The sequence below is a fragment of the Vicugna pacos genome, chromosome 4 (assembly GCF_048564905.1).
Source record: "Vicugna pacos chromosome 4, VicPac4, whole genome shotgun sequence".
NCBI classification, from domain to species: Eukaryota; Metazoa; Chordata; class Mammalia; order Artiodactyla; family Camelidae; genus Vicugna; species Vicugna pacos.
Genome location: NC_132990.1, coordinates 20,039,514 through 20,055,974, shown reverse-complemented (window position 1 = coordinate 20,055,974; position 16,461 = coordinate 20,039,514). Strand labels below are relative to the sequence as shown.

Here is a 16,461-nt window from a genome sequence, read left to right as displayed (position 1 = left end):
AGCCATTCTGACAGGCCTGGGGCTGTGACTCAACTACATGGTTGTAACTCTATTTCTATGGTTGGGCTCTTCTCTGAAGTTGTATTCTTTAGCCAAGCCATTCTGAGAGGCCTTAGGCTATGACTGTAGTACATGGTTGTATCTGTTTTACTCTGGTTGGGCTCTTTTCCCAACTTACATAGTTTATCCAAGCTGTTCTTACAGTGCTGGGCCTATGATTATACTACATGGTTGTAACTCGTTTCCTACGGTTGGGCTCTTCTCCCAAGTTGCATAGTTAAGCCAAGCCGTTCTGACAGGCCTGAGGCTGTGACTCAACTACATGGTTGTAACAGTTTTTCTACGGTTGGGCTCTTCTGCCAAGTTGCATAGTTCAGCAGGCGTTCTGAGAAGCCTGAGCCTATGACTACACTGCATTGTTGTATTTGTTTTTCTACGGTTGGGCTTATCTCCCAAGTTGCATAGTTTAGCCAAGCTGTCCTCAGAGGCCTGAGCCTATGACTGTACTACGTGGTTCTGTTTTTCTACAGTTGGGCTCTTTTCCAACTTACATAGTTTAGCCAAGCCGTTCTGAGTGTCCTGAGACTATGACTCAACTACATAGCTGTATGGGTTTTTCTACTGTTGGGCCGTTTCCCAAGTTTGATAGTTTAGTCAAGTGGTTCTGAGAGGCCAGAGCCTATTACTCACTACATGGCTGTATCTATTTTTCTACGGTTGGGCTCTTCTCCCAAGTTGCATAATTTAGCCAAGCCGTGCTGAGAGGCCTGAGCCTATGACTATAGTACATGTTTGTATCTGTTTTTCCACTGTTGGCTCTTTTCCCAAGTTGCATAGTTTAGCCAAGGCGTTCTGAGAGGCCTGATCCTATGACTACACTTCTCGGTTGTATCTGTTTTTCTACGGTTGGACTCTTCTCCCAAGTTAGATAGTTTTGCCAAGCTGTTCTGAGAGGCCTGAGCCTAGGACTCTTGTACGTGATTGTATCGTTTTTCTAGATTTGGGCTCCTTTGACAACTTACATAGTTTAGCCATGCCATTCTGAGAGGCCTGATGCTATGACTCATTGAGATGTTATCTGGTTTTGTAAGTTTGGGCTCTTTCCCAAGTTACATTGTAAGACCAAGCCATTCTGAGGGTCCTGAGACTATGACTGTAGTTGTGAGCGTATCTTTTTTTCTAGGTTTGGGCTGGTCTTACAAGTTACATAATTTAGCCAAGTCATTCTGACTGGCTTGAGGCTATGGCTAATCGAGATGGTAATCATTTTTGTAGGTTTGGGCTCTTTTTCCAAGTTACCTCGTTAGACCAGGCCATTCTAAATAGGCTTGAGGCTATGGCTCTAGTTCAGGGTTGTGTCCGGTTTTTCCATGTTTGGGCTCTTTTCCCAAGGTACTTCGTTAGGACAAGCCATTCTAAATAGGCCTCAGCCTATGACTCTAGTACTGGATTGTATCTTTTTTTCTAGGTTTTGGCTCTTTTGACAAGGTACATAGTTCAGCCAAGCCATTCTGAGAGGCCTGAGGCTATGACTCATTGGAGTGGTATCTGTTTTTGTAGGTTTGCGCTGTTTTCCTAAGTTACATCCTTAGGCCACTGTAGATACGCCTGAGGCTTTGACTCTACTACGTGGTTGTATCTGGTTGTATGCGTCTTTCTTAGTTTGGGCTTTTTTCCCAAGTTACATCGTTAGGCCAAGCCATCCTTAGATGCCTGAGCCTATGACTCTAGTATGTAATTGTATCTTTTTTTCTAGGTTTCGGCTGCTTTGACAAGGTACATAGTTTAGCCAAGCCATTCTGAGAGGCCTGAGGCTATGAGTCATGGAGATGGTATCTGTTTTTCTAGGTTTAAGCACTTTCCTATCGGCTGACCAAGGAAAAAGCCTACGGGCACGTAGGGATGTTTGGATGGTTTTGGGGGCGTGCTAGGGGTCAGTTGGTGTCGCCCTGGGGGTGAGTTTGCACGGGCCATCATTGGGGCAGGGGACCGGACGATGTACGCCCACAGATGCTCTGTGAGTCTCTGGGGTCTTTCGGGGATCAGCATTGACGTGGTGGGGAAAGTATTGAATAACTGAAAAGTGGGAATATTTTAAAAGCACAGTGTTTCATTTTATATATATTTTGAAGTATTTTTGGATTAATTTAATTCATATTATACTTATTTTTGTTTTTTAATTTTTTCACTGTACTTGTATTAAAGTATTTAAAATACGTAGTGTAGGCCTGGGTTGAGACTTCTGTCATTTTCCATGAGTGTATTTAACTTCCAATGTTATAATTCAAAAGAAGTGTTGAAGTTATGTTTTTTTCTGATGTCCACAAATAGAAGTTGAAAAAATAAATGGAAACAAAATTGAGACACAAGTGCAGAAATCACAACCGTGTCCTACTTAAGCATCTCATTTGTGGGAAGGTGCTCAGCAGGATAAAGGCTGCACAGCCGGTCATCTGCATCACCAAAGCTCACCAGGGCTGCCAAGCTCTTCACTGATGACGTTGAGGATGATGTTCTCTAACTGTGTAAAATGTGAAGGGTGTAGTGGATTGCCATTGCCATCTGCGGGGAGACCAGGAACCCAGCGCTTTGTTTGGACCGCAGTGAAACTGGGCAGCAGGGCCATAGCTCAGCAATGCGCGCAAAGCTGTCGTCCCCGCGCCCCGCCGGCCGGGAGGGGGCGCGCGCGCTCGCCGTACAGGACCGGCAGGCCCCGCCCACCCCCACCCCCCGCGGGCCCCGCCTCGGCGTCCCGCTCCACGGACTCGGGCGCCGCGGCCCCGGGGAGGACGCGGGGTCCGCCGCGGGCAGGAGCCCCGGCCCGGGAGCGGCGCCGCCGGGGCCCCGCGAGCGCGTGGGGCGGCGAGAGCGGTGAGTCAGCTTCCCTCTCGGGCCTCCGGTCCCCGCCGGCCGCGGCTCCGCCCAGAGCCCTTCAGGTTCCGCAGCTGCCCCGCGCCCCTCCTTCCCTTCCTGGCAGGAGGCTTTGGCCCGAGCGGTTCACACCGGCGTGGGTTTCTTCGGGGCTTGACGGCTCGGTATCACGGCGTGTTGTGCTGTGTTTACAGATTCTGGGTTGTTTCCGGGAAGTCGAAATCAAGGAAAGGGAAAGGCATCTCCAATCTGGACACGAATTTTATTAAAATGATTTTACTAAATTTTAATGGTTAGCTGCTTCTACAATGTTATATTAGTTTAAAAATATTGAAAAGTGGATGTATTAAAATTCAGATTGTTTTAATTTTGAACGTTTTATTTATACCAAAATCGGTATTTGTTATAATTTACTGGGCTTTCTTGAAAGCAAATTCAGCAATAATTTTGTCAAAGTTACTCCTTTGCTTATCTCATTTTCGTTTGAGAGAATTACCATCTTAAACAATGTAATTTTAGCTTACTGAAATTTTTTTGAGAAACAGAATATAAATTTGATTTACATTCTTTTTTCCATCCTACCCCTAATGCATTTCCAAATTACAGGAGTTTTTTTTTTTTCCTGTCCCACAGTTTTGTTCAGTCTTTGTAGTTTTTGAAAAAGAAAGAACAAATGCCTTACAGAGACTGCAGAACTGATTTCTGCAAATGATAATGCGGCAATAATTGGATAGCGTGATATTCTCCTTTTCTTCCCATTACACTCCTTTCCAGGCTTATTCAGCTCCTCCGTTAGCCAGGTTTATGCAGTCATATCTCTTGAGGATCTTTCTAGGCTTCCTAAAAGGATTTGAGGTCTCTTACCTGGGTTACAAGAGTCAGAAAGATGGCACTATTTTTGCAGATGATTTAGAAATTTGGAGACTGGAACATACCTACAGAGAAATAATACAGATTATTCTGTGGAATCATCCTGTCCAACCCCCTGGCACCTTCTTAAGGAAACTAACTGGAAGACTCTCTTCTTCAAGGCTCTGCCTAGGTCAAGAATGGAGCCAATATATTTAGTTTACAAATCAAATCTAGTCATATTATTTCTACAGTTTGGTTGTTTCCTATAATCCGATGAATAAAATCCAACACTTTGGCATTTATAATAGACGTTTGATGCACCATTCAAATCTCCCTTTAAATAGGTAAGTGGATTTACCTACCCTGAGGACTTACTCCCTCCAGCTGCTGATAGAGCTGCAGCTGACAGCCTATAGATCCTCTCTGGAAAGTGCTCTTGGCTAAAGTGAGTCATTTAGCTCAAAAGTATTTGCCCCTCCTGGAGCAGCCTTCATCCAGTTACCGGTCAGTGTGGGGGTATAAAGGCCTGGTCCCTGCACTCTACTGCTACGGGGTCATCCCAGCATCAGAGCTCCCTTGGGATTAGCTAAAGCCCTGTGTGACAAACTGCAGCGCAGCTGCTTCTGCTCAAATTCTCTTGGCCACAGTGCTCGATCTACACATTCCCCGTAAACTCCTTGCATGCCAGTCTCTCTCACGGTCTGTTTTCTCAGGCATCTGACCCACAGCAGCAAATATGATAGCTTCTATTTTGACCCCTGCCCCAGATATTGACAATAATGAAGGAGCCCTGTTCATATGGCTCTGCTAAGGGATTAAGTTATTTTTTATTTTTTAGCCTTTCCACTCTTCTAGATGGACCATTTAGATCAGCTACTTCTTGGAGTAAAAAATGAGATATTTCCCTTTCTGTCTCTCTTTCTCTCTCTCTTTCCCTTTCTCTCCCTCTCCCTCTCTCTCCCTCCCTCTCTCTTTCTCTCATGAAAGTTTAGTTTGTATCATTAGATAGAAAGGACACAATAACATAATGATTAGATAAGTAGGGCAGAAGACTGGACAGGGGTTTTTCTCCTGATTGCTTGTCTTCCTCTATGTAGACAATCATTTCTGAATGTGCTCTTTTTCTGCCTTAGGGCCCAGTCAAGCTGATGGAGCCTGGTCATGTCTTCAACTGAAAGATAGTATGCATACCCCCTGGCACTTCCTTAAGTGGCTACAATGTGACACGTTTTAACTCCACTTATTAAAAACTTAATCTTTTGAAATGTATACAAAAGAAATACATATATAAGGTGTAGATGATTCGATCTATATGGTTCTATAAAGTGTAGCACTCTTTCCACTGGCTTACTCTAAGATCACTTGTCTTTTCATTACCTAGCATGGAGGTTCATTGCACTTGTCGTGCTATAATGAACACTATTAAATTTTGTGGCAATTTTCCTCATTATTTTGGATTCTGAACTTGAAACATTCCAGGTTGGCAGAAGATAGCCATCATGTAGCAAGCATATTTAGGGTTAAATAAAACCAAAGTGCAGGGAATCGGTCAAAAGGCAAAAACAGTTCATGAGTTTACCTTCAATAGAAGAAGAATCCAGCTTCTTAGAGATGTGGAAGTTTTCAGGCAGCAAAGGTAGAGAGGTATGTACCTCTTGGAAAGTATGTAGTGAAGTTTGGGTAGAACTAAGGGCACAGATGCTCAGGGCACTGGTACCCTCACACCCTGCTTGATGGCTGCAGGATGAGGCGCTCAACCCTTACCTTTCCTTGGGAGGAGGAAGGGGCTTGTCATCACAGTAATTTCTGGGTGCATTGTCTTTTCTTTCCTTAACCTCATGCATAAGCCTCCGTTTCTTCTCTAGGATCTGGCCAATATCTGACTTGTTCTGAGTTTCACTACCCTTTTACTCATAAAGACTGCTCTGATTTTTAGTAGGTTTAGGCTCTCAAAAGAGGCTGACATCACCATGGATTTGTGCTGTGGATCTTCGTGTACCTTCCCTATTTTCTGTGGATGAAGCATCTGACACAGACACTTCGTCTGGCTTTTAACATTACTCTTTCATGGAGCCTGTAGCAGGAACTGGGGCGACTTGCTTGCAGGGGTCTCTGCTAATTCCTTGTCCTGGGCAATATGGAAGGACCCAAATTCCTGCATCCCTTCTCTAATACTCTCCTTCTAAGAGTCTCCTCAGGTCCTCTCTCTCCTGAGTTGATGATAGATTCTTGTCTGTTTGCTATCCTTCCCTGTCTGACGGGCTAATTCGGCAAGCCTTTGAGAAGAATTAGAGCAGGCCCCTCTCCTGGTCATCTGGCCCTCCTTTGCTACTGGTGAGGGTGCAGGGAAAGAGCTATCCAGCCTAAGGACTGAATTTCTTGTGATAACTTCTCCCTGATCTGCTTGAGGGTTTCTTACAAGGAGCTTTGCAACCTTGGCCATGGAATTAGTCTTTGAAACATGGGCAATGGAAGAGAGAAAGATGGACTTGGGAAGTGTAGGTTAGGGAGAAGGTAGTTTTGAAAGACAAAGTGGGAAATAGGTTCCAGCATCTGTGTGTTCCGTGGGTTGAAAGTAAAAGGCAAGTGGTGGGGTCAAAATGATCCTCAGATGTTGTGGGATCCAGTAATAAAAAGGGACTTGGAGGCAGACATGGAGCGAGACTGCTACCTTTTGCTACTGTGGCAGGGTAGAAAGGGCTGTTGCAATCCTTATTCAAAGTTATAGTGAACATATTTTCCTAATTATAAAGTTAAAAGATCTATTATAAAAAATGAATTTGTGAAACTGGGTATTTACTCCTAAGAGAGAAATTCAGTGCACCCTCAAATGTGAGAACGTTCTCGAAAATCCCATTGTAGTTTCTATCCTCAGATATTCAGGCCCTGCCCACCGCCTACTGTCAGGCGGTCTGTGGAGCAGGTCATTCATCAGGAGCCCTGGGTCTGCAAGCAGGTTGGAGGAAGGAACCTTACTTTGGCTCCTTTTTCTCTCACCGTACCTGCCTCTGGTTCAAAGGAGCTGTGCCCTGCCTGAAGGTGAACACTCCTCTTTGTAACAAAGACTATGGCAAGAGGCTTATCCCACTATTAGGGTCAGTTCCTGCCAGGAAAGAGCCTCTTACCAGCTCTGGGGGAAAATTCCCTAAAAGGAACACAGCTACACAGACCAGATGCCTGCCCTCCGCAGACTTGGTGTCTGGCCCTGTCGCATTTGGCCAGCAGGGTTGTTTTTATTTTTGTTTTTGTTCTTCCTGCCAAGAGTTTTCGTAGCCCACACAGTTACTGGACTCTGCTTTCTGCTTCCTTTGAACTATGTGGGCCCTCATGTTTCAGAAGTATTCAACATTAAAAAATGAGACTTCTCTTACTTAGGTTTCTACAAAATCTGAAAATATTACTCAACTTTTACTTTCTCTTTGAGTCCATCTGGGAAAACTTTAAGCCAGAAACCACAACAGAACAGGAAGTAGTTGTGCAAGTAGGAAAAGGGGTGAAGGAGAGGGGCCCCTGGTCATTTCAGCCCTGAAGAAGAAGGAAACTATTGTGATACAGAAGTGAAGGAATTAGGAATTAGATCTGTATGTTTAACTTATAGTTGCTTAATACTACTTAATACTTAAAGTAGGGACAGGAACCAGGAGAAGTGTGCCAGGTGCCAGAATCAGCAAAAGAATACATACGTCTTTCCCCTCCCAGTCTGGGAGGTTCCCTCCAATTTCAGACATTGATTTTAGCCATTGTTGCAACATAGGACGATAGCTACCATCTGCATAAAAGGTTTCCAACTACTTTTAAGAATTAAGGATATATAAAAACATAATTCATAAGGACAGTACAAAACTAGATAATGTCATGAAATGAACATTAAAAGAACTAAAAATAGCAAACAAAGCAAATGAAAAAGCATTCTAGCCCACTAGTATTTAAAAGTGATTTAACAATGATGCTTGACATTTTAGCCTATTACATCAGCAGTTGTTTAAAAGAAATAAAATACTGATTTTATATGCTTTATGCCACTGCATCCATTACTTGAAATCTATCTCCCCAAAAATGTTTGTAAAAATTTTTTTTAAATTACATCCAATAATATATGGATCCAATATATTATGGATCCAATATATTACATCCAATAATGATACATTATCATTCTCCAGGTGCTACCCTAGTTCTCTTCCTTTCACAGATAAACTTCCCAAAAGAAGTTTCTACCTACTCTGTCTTCAAAACCTTTCCTTACTTAACCTTAGTCACTATACTCCAATCTAGATTTTGTGGAATTAACTCTGCCAAACCAGCCCTCATTTTCCCTAAATATAAGACATTGTCTTTTAAATATATTTCTTCCCTGAAATATCTTCTCACCATTGTCTCCTGGTTGTCTTCCTGTTGTGTTGCAGTCCATTCCAGTGTCCTTTTCAGGCTCATTATCCTCTTCCCTACATTAAAATGTGAAGGTCCCTAAGATTCAGCATTTGGTCTTCTGATTTTCTATTCTATTTCTAGAGGATCTCATTCCTTCCTGGGCTCTCAGGATCTAGGAAACCCCAGTCCCAAGTTAACACATCTCGCCGTCGCGCTCTGGAAGCTCTAGAACTATACATCCAATGTTAAGGCCTGGAGTCCCTGCATCCTCCAGTTTCTGGTGTCAGAAGCCTCTTTTCTTTTGCTTACAGTGTTAGTATATAATGTAGTTGAAATTAGTTAATTGGTTGATTAATATTTTTACGTTTCCTTCCAGCAAAAAGGAAGGTTTCAAGAGGGCTGGCACTTCATTTTCTTTCTTCACCTTTTTATCCTATGAAGGCAGTCATAGAACCTGTGATTTAGATACATAACTTGAATGAAATGAATGAATAAACTGCAGCTCCATCCTTAATAATTAAGGTTGCAAAATCAGTCTTGGTATTAATACATTAAAAATAAACAAGTGCAAAAATTTTTGAAAGTAAACCTTTAAATGATAATTTAAAAATATAAAGATGAACACTTCTGTGTAATTAGCACAGATACAAGCAAAAGTATTGAAATATAGTAAAATAGATAGTTAAGTACTTAAGTACATTAATAAGGTTATCTATGATGATCTGGTGCCCACTATGAACTATATGCTTTAACTTATAGTTCCTTAATACTACTAATAAATATTTTTACAAATTTAATCCATTTATTTCATGATGAAGTCAGAGAAAAAGTCTTTTGAAATGACGAAACTTGTGGGAGTATGATGAGTTGTATCTGTCCATAATAATTGTTTCTTTAATAGCATACTTCTGGTTCCTTAGCTCTTAATCTTTCTTGCAAGTTTGATAACAGACGGAAAGATTTTATGATTTCTTGCTCTGATAACTTCCCAGGTATAGCAGCTCTGTTCTTTCTTTTCCAGAGAGAAACTGATTCCTTGGAAGTACTTTTTCACAGCCATATGGAGTCTTCACAGCTCGGTGGAGTCCTTCCATCCCCAACTCCTGTATCAGTCAGGTCTCCAGGACTTGCCAATGCTGATAAAGTCCAGTAAAGAATTTTTCTAGGCCAATCATATTCCAACCAATCTCTTATGCTGAAGAGTTTGAAGATTTGCTGAAGCATCTGGTGGAGGATAGCAGTGATCCTAGCCTTCTGGACCTTGCTGCCACCCACCAGAAACAACAGAAAACAGTCGGAACCAGCTGAATGTCCATCACTAGGGAACTAGCCAAATAATGTATGACACAACCATTCAGTGGGAAACAATACAACTATTTAAAAAGATGAAGAAATTCTCTATACAGTAATATGAGAAGATCTCCAAGCTAAAAAAGATAGGTGCAGAACAGTGAGTATGGTATGCTATTATATAAAAGTACTGTAATAAAAGAATATTACCTAATGTTTCTATTTATTAGTAGTTTGCATATGCGTAAAGAAACTGTAAGATTTAAATGACAGTAATAACTTCAAACTGTGGGAAATGTTGGAAGCCATTGTGTCAAAGTATAATTATTCACATGCGCAAATTTCAATTTACTAGTAATTTTAAAAATGTAAGTTAATTAACTACAGTTTTTTAAAATGTTAAGTGAAACATCCACAGAGTGAAAGATCAGTAGAGACGAAATACACACTCAAACATTGCTGGTAACAGGATTTTGGGGAAAATAGTTATGTCTTCAAACAGTATTCTGTGCTTAGGATTTATCCCCAAACAGGGAAGGTTTTGTGCCCAGAGTCTGTAAAATAGTGGAGGACAAGAAGGTATATATTCAGGAACAAATAATGGGAAAAGGAAGCTATAGTATGTGTAGTTACAGATCCGTTTAAACGTTTGTGATGGAAAATAAAAGCACGAAAATTTTACTTATAGTGGAATTCCATTGCGAGGCAAAAATTCAGGCAGTATTTACATTAAGCTGTCACAGTGAAAAGAGGCAAATGACATGTTTTAAATGATTAAAATTTTAAAATATGAACCAAAGTTATAATTGAAGTTGTCAGTTAAATTATGTGGGATAAGAATTATAGTTTTTTAATAGGGTAAAAGCTTTAAGCATCTTTCCTCTATACCTTCTGCTAGGTTTCCTTTCAGTTTCTCCAAAAGCCGCATTTCATTGTTACTCAAAAGGCAGAAGCCAGGAAGTGTAAATCTCAAAGTATGCCTTTGCGGGGAGAACTCAGCTGCCGTGAAAGGTTTACACCAAACATGCAGCATAATATACCACCACCCGTTCGGGCTTATTTAGTCCCGTGTACAAAGTGACCAAGGGCACGGCTCGCGCCCACCCCGCACAGCCCCGCTTCCCCAGCTCCCGCCCTTCAGTCCCCGGCGCACTTTCTCCCCCACCACCTCCGTACGCCCGCCCACTGGTGATGTCACGGGGCTGCGCAGCCGCAGTAGCCGCCACGGCCGCTCCTAGCCAGGGGGATCCTGGGACCAAGCCTTTCCGGAAGGACCGGCTCGGCGTCCGGGGCTCGGCCCTTGTTCCAGGCCCAGGCCCGTGTTCCAGGCCCTTGCTTCAGGACGGGCCCGTAGCCGCGGCGACGCTTTAGGGACAGCGGAGGGCGCAGCGGGCCGCTCTCTGAGGTGCCGGGCCTCGCCGCCGAGCGAGTCACGGAGCCTCAGGACGTGGCGGCACCTCCCCCTTGGCCCGGAGCAGAACTGCGGGAGGAGCAGCCGCGCAGGCCGGACGAGGTGAACCGGGTCCCTTAACTGCCTTCAGGTGATGAATCGTCCGCTTAATAATCCGATTTGAGGTCCGTAGCCCTTTGTGGTACGGCCGCAGAACAGTTTTCAGTGGTTGACTGGTGTGTTCTGAGTGACTGTTTGCCCTTGATAAGGAAAACGAGCTCTCTTGCTCTTGGGACATCCTCGTTTCCTTTAAAGCTTTGAGAAACCTCTTTGTCCGGAATACATCTTTGTGCAAGAGGAAGGCTTTCACATGAAAGTGTCTCTTGGTAACGGTGAAATGGGCGTCTCTGCCCATCTACAGCCTTGTAAGGCAGGAACTACACGTTTTTTCACCAGCAATACTCACAGTTCGGTGGTATTGCAAGGCTTTGATCAGCTTAGAATAGAAGGGTTGCTTTGTGATGTGACCCTGGTACCAGGTGATGGAGATGAAATCTTCCCGGTGCATCGAGCTATGATGGCGTCTGCTAGTGATTATTTCAAGGCTATGTTCACAGGTGGAATGAAAGAACAAGATTTAATGTGCATTAAGCTTCATGGGGTTAACAAAGTTGGTCTGAAAAAAATAATTGATTTTATTTATACTGCAAAACTTTCTCTTAATATGGACAATCTTCAGGACACACTGGAAGCTGCCAGCTTTTTACAAATTTTACCTGTTTTAGACTTCTGTAAAGTATTTCTTATTTCAGGAGTCTCTTTAGATAACTGTGTTGAAGTTGGACGAATTGCCAACACCTACAATCTTATAGAAGTAGATAAATATGTCAATAATTTCATTCTGAAGAATTTTCCTGCATTGTTGGGTACTGGGGAGTTTCTAAAGCTCCCTTTTGAACGGCTTGCCTTTGTGCTTTCCAGCAATAGTCTTAAGCACTGTACTGAGCTTGAGCTCTTCAAGGCTGCCTGTCGCTGGCTAAGGTTGGAAGACCCCCGGATGGATTATGCTGCAAAATTAATGAAGAATATTCGTTTCCCACTGATGACACCACAGGACCTCATCAATTATGTGCAGACAGTAGATTTCATGAGAACAGACAATACCTGTGTGAATTTGCTTTTGGAAGCTAGCAATTACCAAATGATGCCATATATGCAGCCAGTGATGCAGTCAGATAGAACTGCTATTCGATCTGACTCGACTCACTTGGTTACATTAGGAGGGGTTTTGAGGCAGCAGCTGGTTGTCAGTAAAGAATTACGCATGTATGATGAAAGGGCTCAAGAGTGGAGATCTTTAGCCCCCATGGATGCGCCTCGTTACCAACATGGCATTGCTGTCATTGGAAACTTTCTTTATGTCGTTGGTGGTCAGAGTAATTATGATACAAAAGGAAAAACTGCTGTAGATACAGTTTTCAGATTTGATCCTCGGTATAATAAGTGGATGCAGGTTGCATCATTAAATGAAAAGCGCACATTTTTCCACTTGAGTGCTCTCAAAGGACACTTGTATGCGGTTGGTGGGAGAAGTGCAGCTGGTGAACTGGCCACAGTAGAATGTTACAATCCAAGAATGAATGAGTGGAGCTATGTTGCAAAAATGAGTGAACCCCACTATGGCCATGCTGGAACAGTGTATGGAGGCTTAATGTATATTTCAGGAGGAATTACTCATGACACCTTCCAAAATGAGCTCATGTGCTTTGACCCCGATACAGACAAATGGACACAGAAGGCTCCAATGACTACAGTCAGAGGTCTGCATTGCATGTGTACAGTTGGAGACAAGCTCTACGTCATTGGTGGCAATCACTTCAGAGGAACAAGTGATTATGATGATGTTCTAAGCTGTGAATACTATTCACCAACCCTTGACCAGTGGACACCAATTGCTGCCATGTTAAGAGGTCAAAGTGATGTTGGAGTTGCTGTCTTTGAAAATAAAATCTATGTTGTAGGTGGATATTCTTGGAATAATCGTTGTATGGTAGAAATTGTCCAGAAATATGACCCAGAAAAGGATGAATGGCATAAAGTTTTTGACCTTCCAGAGTCACTTGGTGGCATTCGAGCTTGTACTCTTACAGTTTTTCCACCTGAAGAAAACCCTGGGTCACCTTCTAGAGAGTCACCTCTTTCTGCACCCTCAGATCATTCTTAGGACTAAAGTGTAATACCTTTGCAGTGCGTCATGAATGATCCCATACTTCCCCTTCGGTTGTGTCTTCCTACAGTGATTGGTACAGTTATTAGATAAAAAAGTAATTGCTGTTATTTGTGTTATTTGGCTTAGTATGTTTATCAAATGGTTAACAAATGTATTCTGAAAATATATTCAGCATAGCCAGCTGTTATAACACAAGTAAAAAGATAAGTAGAAAAACGTTTGTTAGATGTCTTTTTGTGGTGTTGTGTAAGTCAAATTGTAGGTGATTGTAGTAAATGTATAATTTTGTTAATTTTGCTTCAAAGTTGAATTTTCATCTTTGCAAAACATTGAAGGGAGGCTGCCTGCTCTAATCTAAAATAATAAAAAAAGATCGCCAAGTTTTATTAGCTACCTCCTTTTTATCGTATTTTGAAATTTCATATTTTCATATAGCTGCCAACTCACCAGATTGAGTAATTCAGAATAGGTGAAGATTTTTAGGCAGACCAGAGAAATAATCATTTCAAAAATATTAAACAGTATACCCTACGTCAGGGTTTCATATCGCTTTCTGAGGGGAGAGAGAACACACACACACACACACACACACACTTACATATGTATATACATGCATACATACATAATTTTTAATTTGGCACTTCAGCTATAGTGAAATTGTTTTTAAATTTAAATTCTTCCACCTAGCAGCTGTTTCTATTCAAGTGAGAATTCACTACTAGAGAGTAGATGTGTGTGTAGTCTTAGTGAATTGATGTAGATAAGGGCTACAGCATACTAAATTGACAACCAGATTTGCCATGTGACTACATTGTTACTTAACATGAAACTTACATTACTTTTTCTGCTTGTATGCTTTCTGTAGCGTCGCTTTTATACAGGTTATTTAGCAAAGCTGAAGTCTCAGAGAATTGCTTTTGCTAAGTAAGTTTAGGCTCTACTATTTTCCACCTTTTTGTTCAGTAAAACTTACTGTGTGAGAAAAGGCAAAGAAATGTTGAACAAAGTTACAGCATTTTAAGTTCAGTCTCTCAACTTATTCATTCAAACATGACTATTTGATTTGAGGTGGTTGCCCTGGTTCTGCTCCAGCCCATGTGCTGAGCTTTGTGTGATCTGGCTCAAGTTTATGATCTAAGCAAGCAGGAGATGTACTGTTTTGTATGAAATCAGAAAAATGTCCTTTTGGCTATGTCTAAAGGACAGGACCAACTTCAGATATTCCCTAAGAAGTCAGCTATAGAAAGCCTAGGATACTGCTGTCTTGCAGGCAGTACTGAAGTAGATCTTCAGCCCCTTCAATACCAAGGGCATCCCTACTGGTTGAGAACCACATGGGGGGAATCTTAATGGGACTTTATCAGCAAATGGAATCAAAGGAGTCCTCTGAAGTGAGTGATTCTGAAGAATCTAAAGAGGTACTTCCCTGGAATTGTCTACCTGAAGAAAAAATTTACATATATCATTTACATACATATATATTTATGTCCCTGTACTTGGGAGATTGTCATAGTGTAAATCAGAAACAACCTCTTTATTGACAATCCCATAATAAAACTCAGGAACCAAGACAAAAGGAATTGGCTTCAAGGGATCTGAACCTTACTGCCCATATAGGTGTTGATTCATTTTAATGCATTTTATGATTTATGCATTGACAGAAATTTTCATACTTGTAATTTTTTAAACTCATTTTTATTACTAAAAATAGCACATTTGAGTACATTTAGGAAATAGAAAAAGTAGAAATTGCTATTAACTTTGTGCATTGGATAAGCAAGAAAGAGCATCCCAATTATTTCCTTGATTATTAATCAGTTTAAATATTTGTATTTTTTGAGTAGCTCTGTTTCCTCTTTGATCAAATGTTCATGTCGTTTGCCCTTGTAATACATATTGGAGTTGCGCTTTTTTTCATATCAATTAATAGAATCTCTTTATATAATAAATATAATTTAACTGGCATTCGCTTGTATTGATTTTTTTTCTCAGTCTTAGAGGTTTACAAAGGCAGAGCCAGTTATTTTTTGAGGTCAAATTTGTCTGTCTTTTTGCATGTTGACCTTTTGGGTATAAATTTGCTACGGTTCTTTTATTTTTTACATGGTTTTTGATATATTTTTTGATGCTAATTCTGATATGCTGAGATGCTCTGCTTCTGTACAAGCTTTTCTCTTTCCCTTGTTGAAAAAAGACTTCTGCCCTTTATTATGTTTAACCATGTTGCTTTGTAGTTAACAAATTATCGTTTAACCTGGTAAGTTAACTACTCCACCTGTGCCTGCTACCTTCAGCTTCACACGTCCCAGCTCTCATCTTTTTACTCTATAATTTTCTGTAGCTACAGTTCTCATAGTAATCATAAAACTGTTGGCTGATGGCTATGCTAATACTACTAATTAAATTTAGAGTTCCTTCCTTACAGGCATGGAAATTTTAGGTGACTTTGAATTAAATGGAAAGAGGTTTTTCTTTTATAAGCTGGTAGTTTTTTACAGAAAATTCAGACTGGAAAAATATTTTAAAAAGGATAAAAATTGCAAGCACACAGCATTCTGTTAACATTTATTTCTTGTTTTAGTTTTTGATAAGTTCAAAAGTTAACTTCTATTAGCTTTTCTGATCGTAAAAATAATTCTTGTCTATTATAGTAAGTACAGGAAAACAAAAATGAACAAAAAGTGTAAATTATCAATGATTCCACATGCCAGAGATGACTTTTGTTAATACTAGAAGTATTATGCATACACATATGTACAGACATTTGTCAAATACTTTTCAAATAAGCCAGACTGTAAGCTAAAATCTGGATGATGAAATAAATTGAACTTTGAAAGGCATACACTGCCATCATTGTGGCTTTCTCCACATTTTCCAAAATGTGTGTGTATTTAAAAATAATATGTAAGGTGCTTTTTTTTCCTAATTATCAAATGCATGTGCATTAAGAAAAACAGATTCCATTTTTGAACCAGGCAAATCCATACTTAAATTTTTTTCCCACTTGCCAAGAGTAGTTATTTCTGTAGTTTACCTGCAAAGGAAACACATTTAATCATGTTAAAAATTTTCTGCTTGTAAGTAAAATTATCTTGTTCTGATTATGAAGACAAAATATACTCCTACAGAAAATTTCTTTCAAAACTACAGAAAAATGTTATTGAGAAGTAAAACCAGTGTCTTACAACCCAGCACAACAACTGAAAGACCTTGGGGTAAGTTAACCTCTCTAAGCTTCATTTCCCCATTTGTCTAAGGGATTGTTGGTGGGTGTTAATAATTTTATCTATATCAGAATTATAAGGAGATAATATTATAATGTGATTAGCATAGGATATACACGGAGAAGCATTTAGTAAGTGATAGTGCTTCCTAATAAAATTGGCACCATATTGCATCATAATTTTTGACTTTAGTTTTATCTTAATGATTTTCACAAGTTCTTTTATTTGAAAGTACT

The 16,461-nt window shown here is 40.7% G+C and overlaps 1 protein-coding gene across 2 annotated transcripts; it reads left to right on the top strand.

The window, feature by feature from the left end:
• Positions 1-1,386: 1,386 nt before the first annotated feature.
• Positions 1,387-14,966, top strand: KLHL9 (kelch like family member 9). Of its 2 annotated transcripts, none has more exons than XM_072959319.1 (2): positions 1,387-2,017; positions 9,113-14,966. In XM_072959319.1, exon 2 carries the CDS (start codon positions 11,142-11,144, stop codon positions 12,993-12,995), a length of 1,854 nt encoding a protein of 617 aa, XP_072815420.1. In that variant the 5' UTR covers positions 1,387-2,017; positions 9,113-11,141; the 3' UTR covers positions 12,996-14,966. The 2 variants fall into 2 exon arrangements, with proteins under 2 accessions (XP_072815420.1, XP_072815419.1); XM_072959318.1 differs by lacking the exon at positions 1,387-2,017 and adding an exon at positions 2,741-2,871.
• Positions 14,967-16,461: the final 1,495 nt, after the last annotated feature.

Coding starts and splice junctions, on each gene's coding strand:
- KLHL9 (XM_072959319.1), top strand. CDS start 11,142: ATGAAAGTGTCTCTTGGTAACGGTGAAATGGGCGTCTCTGCCCATCTA.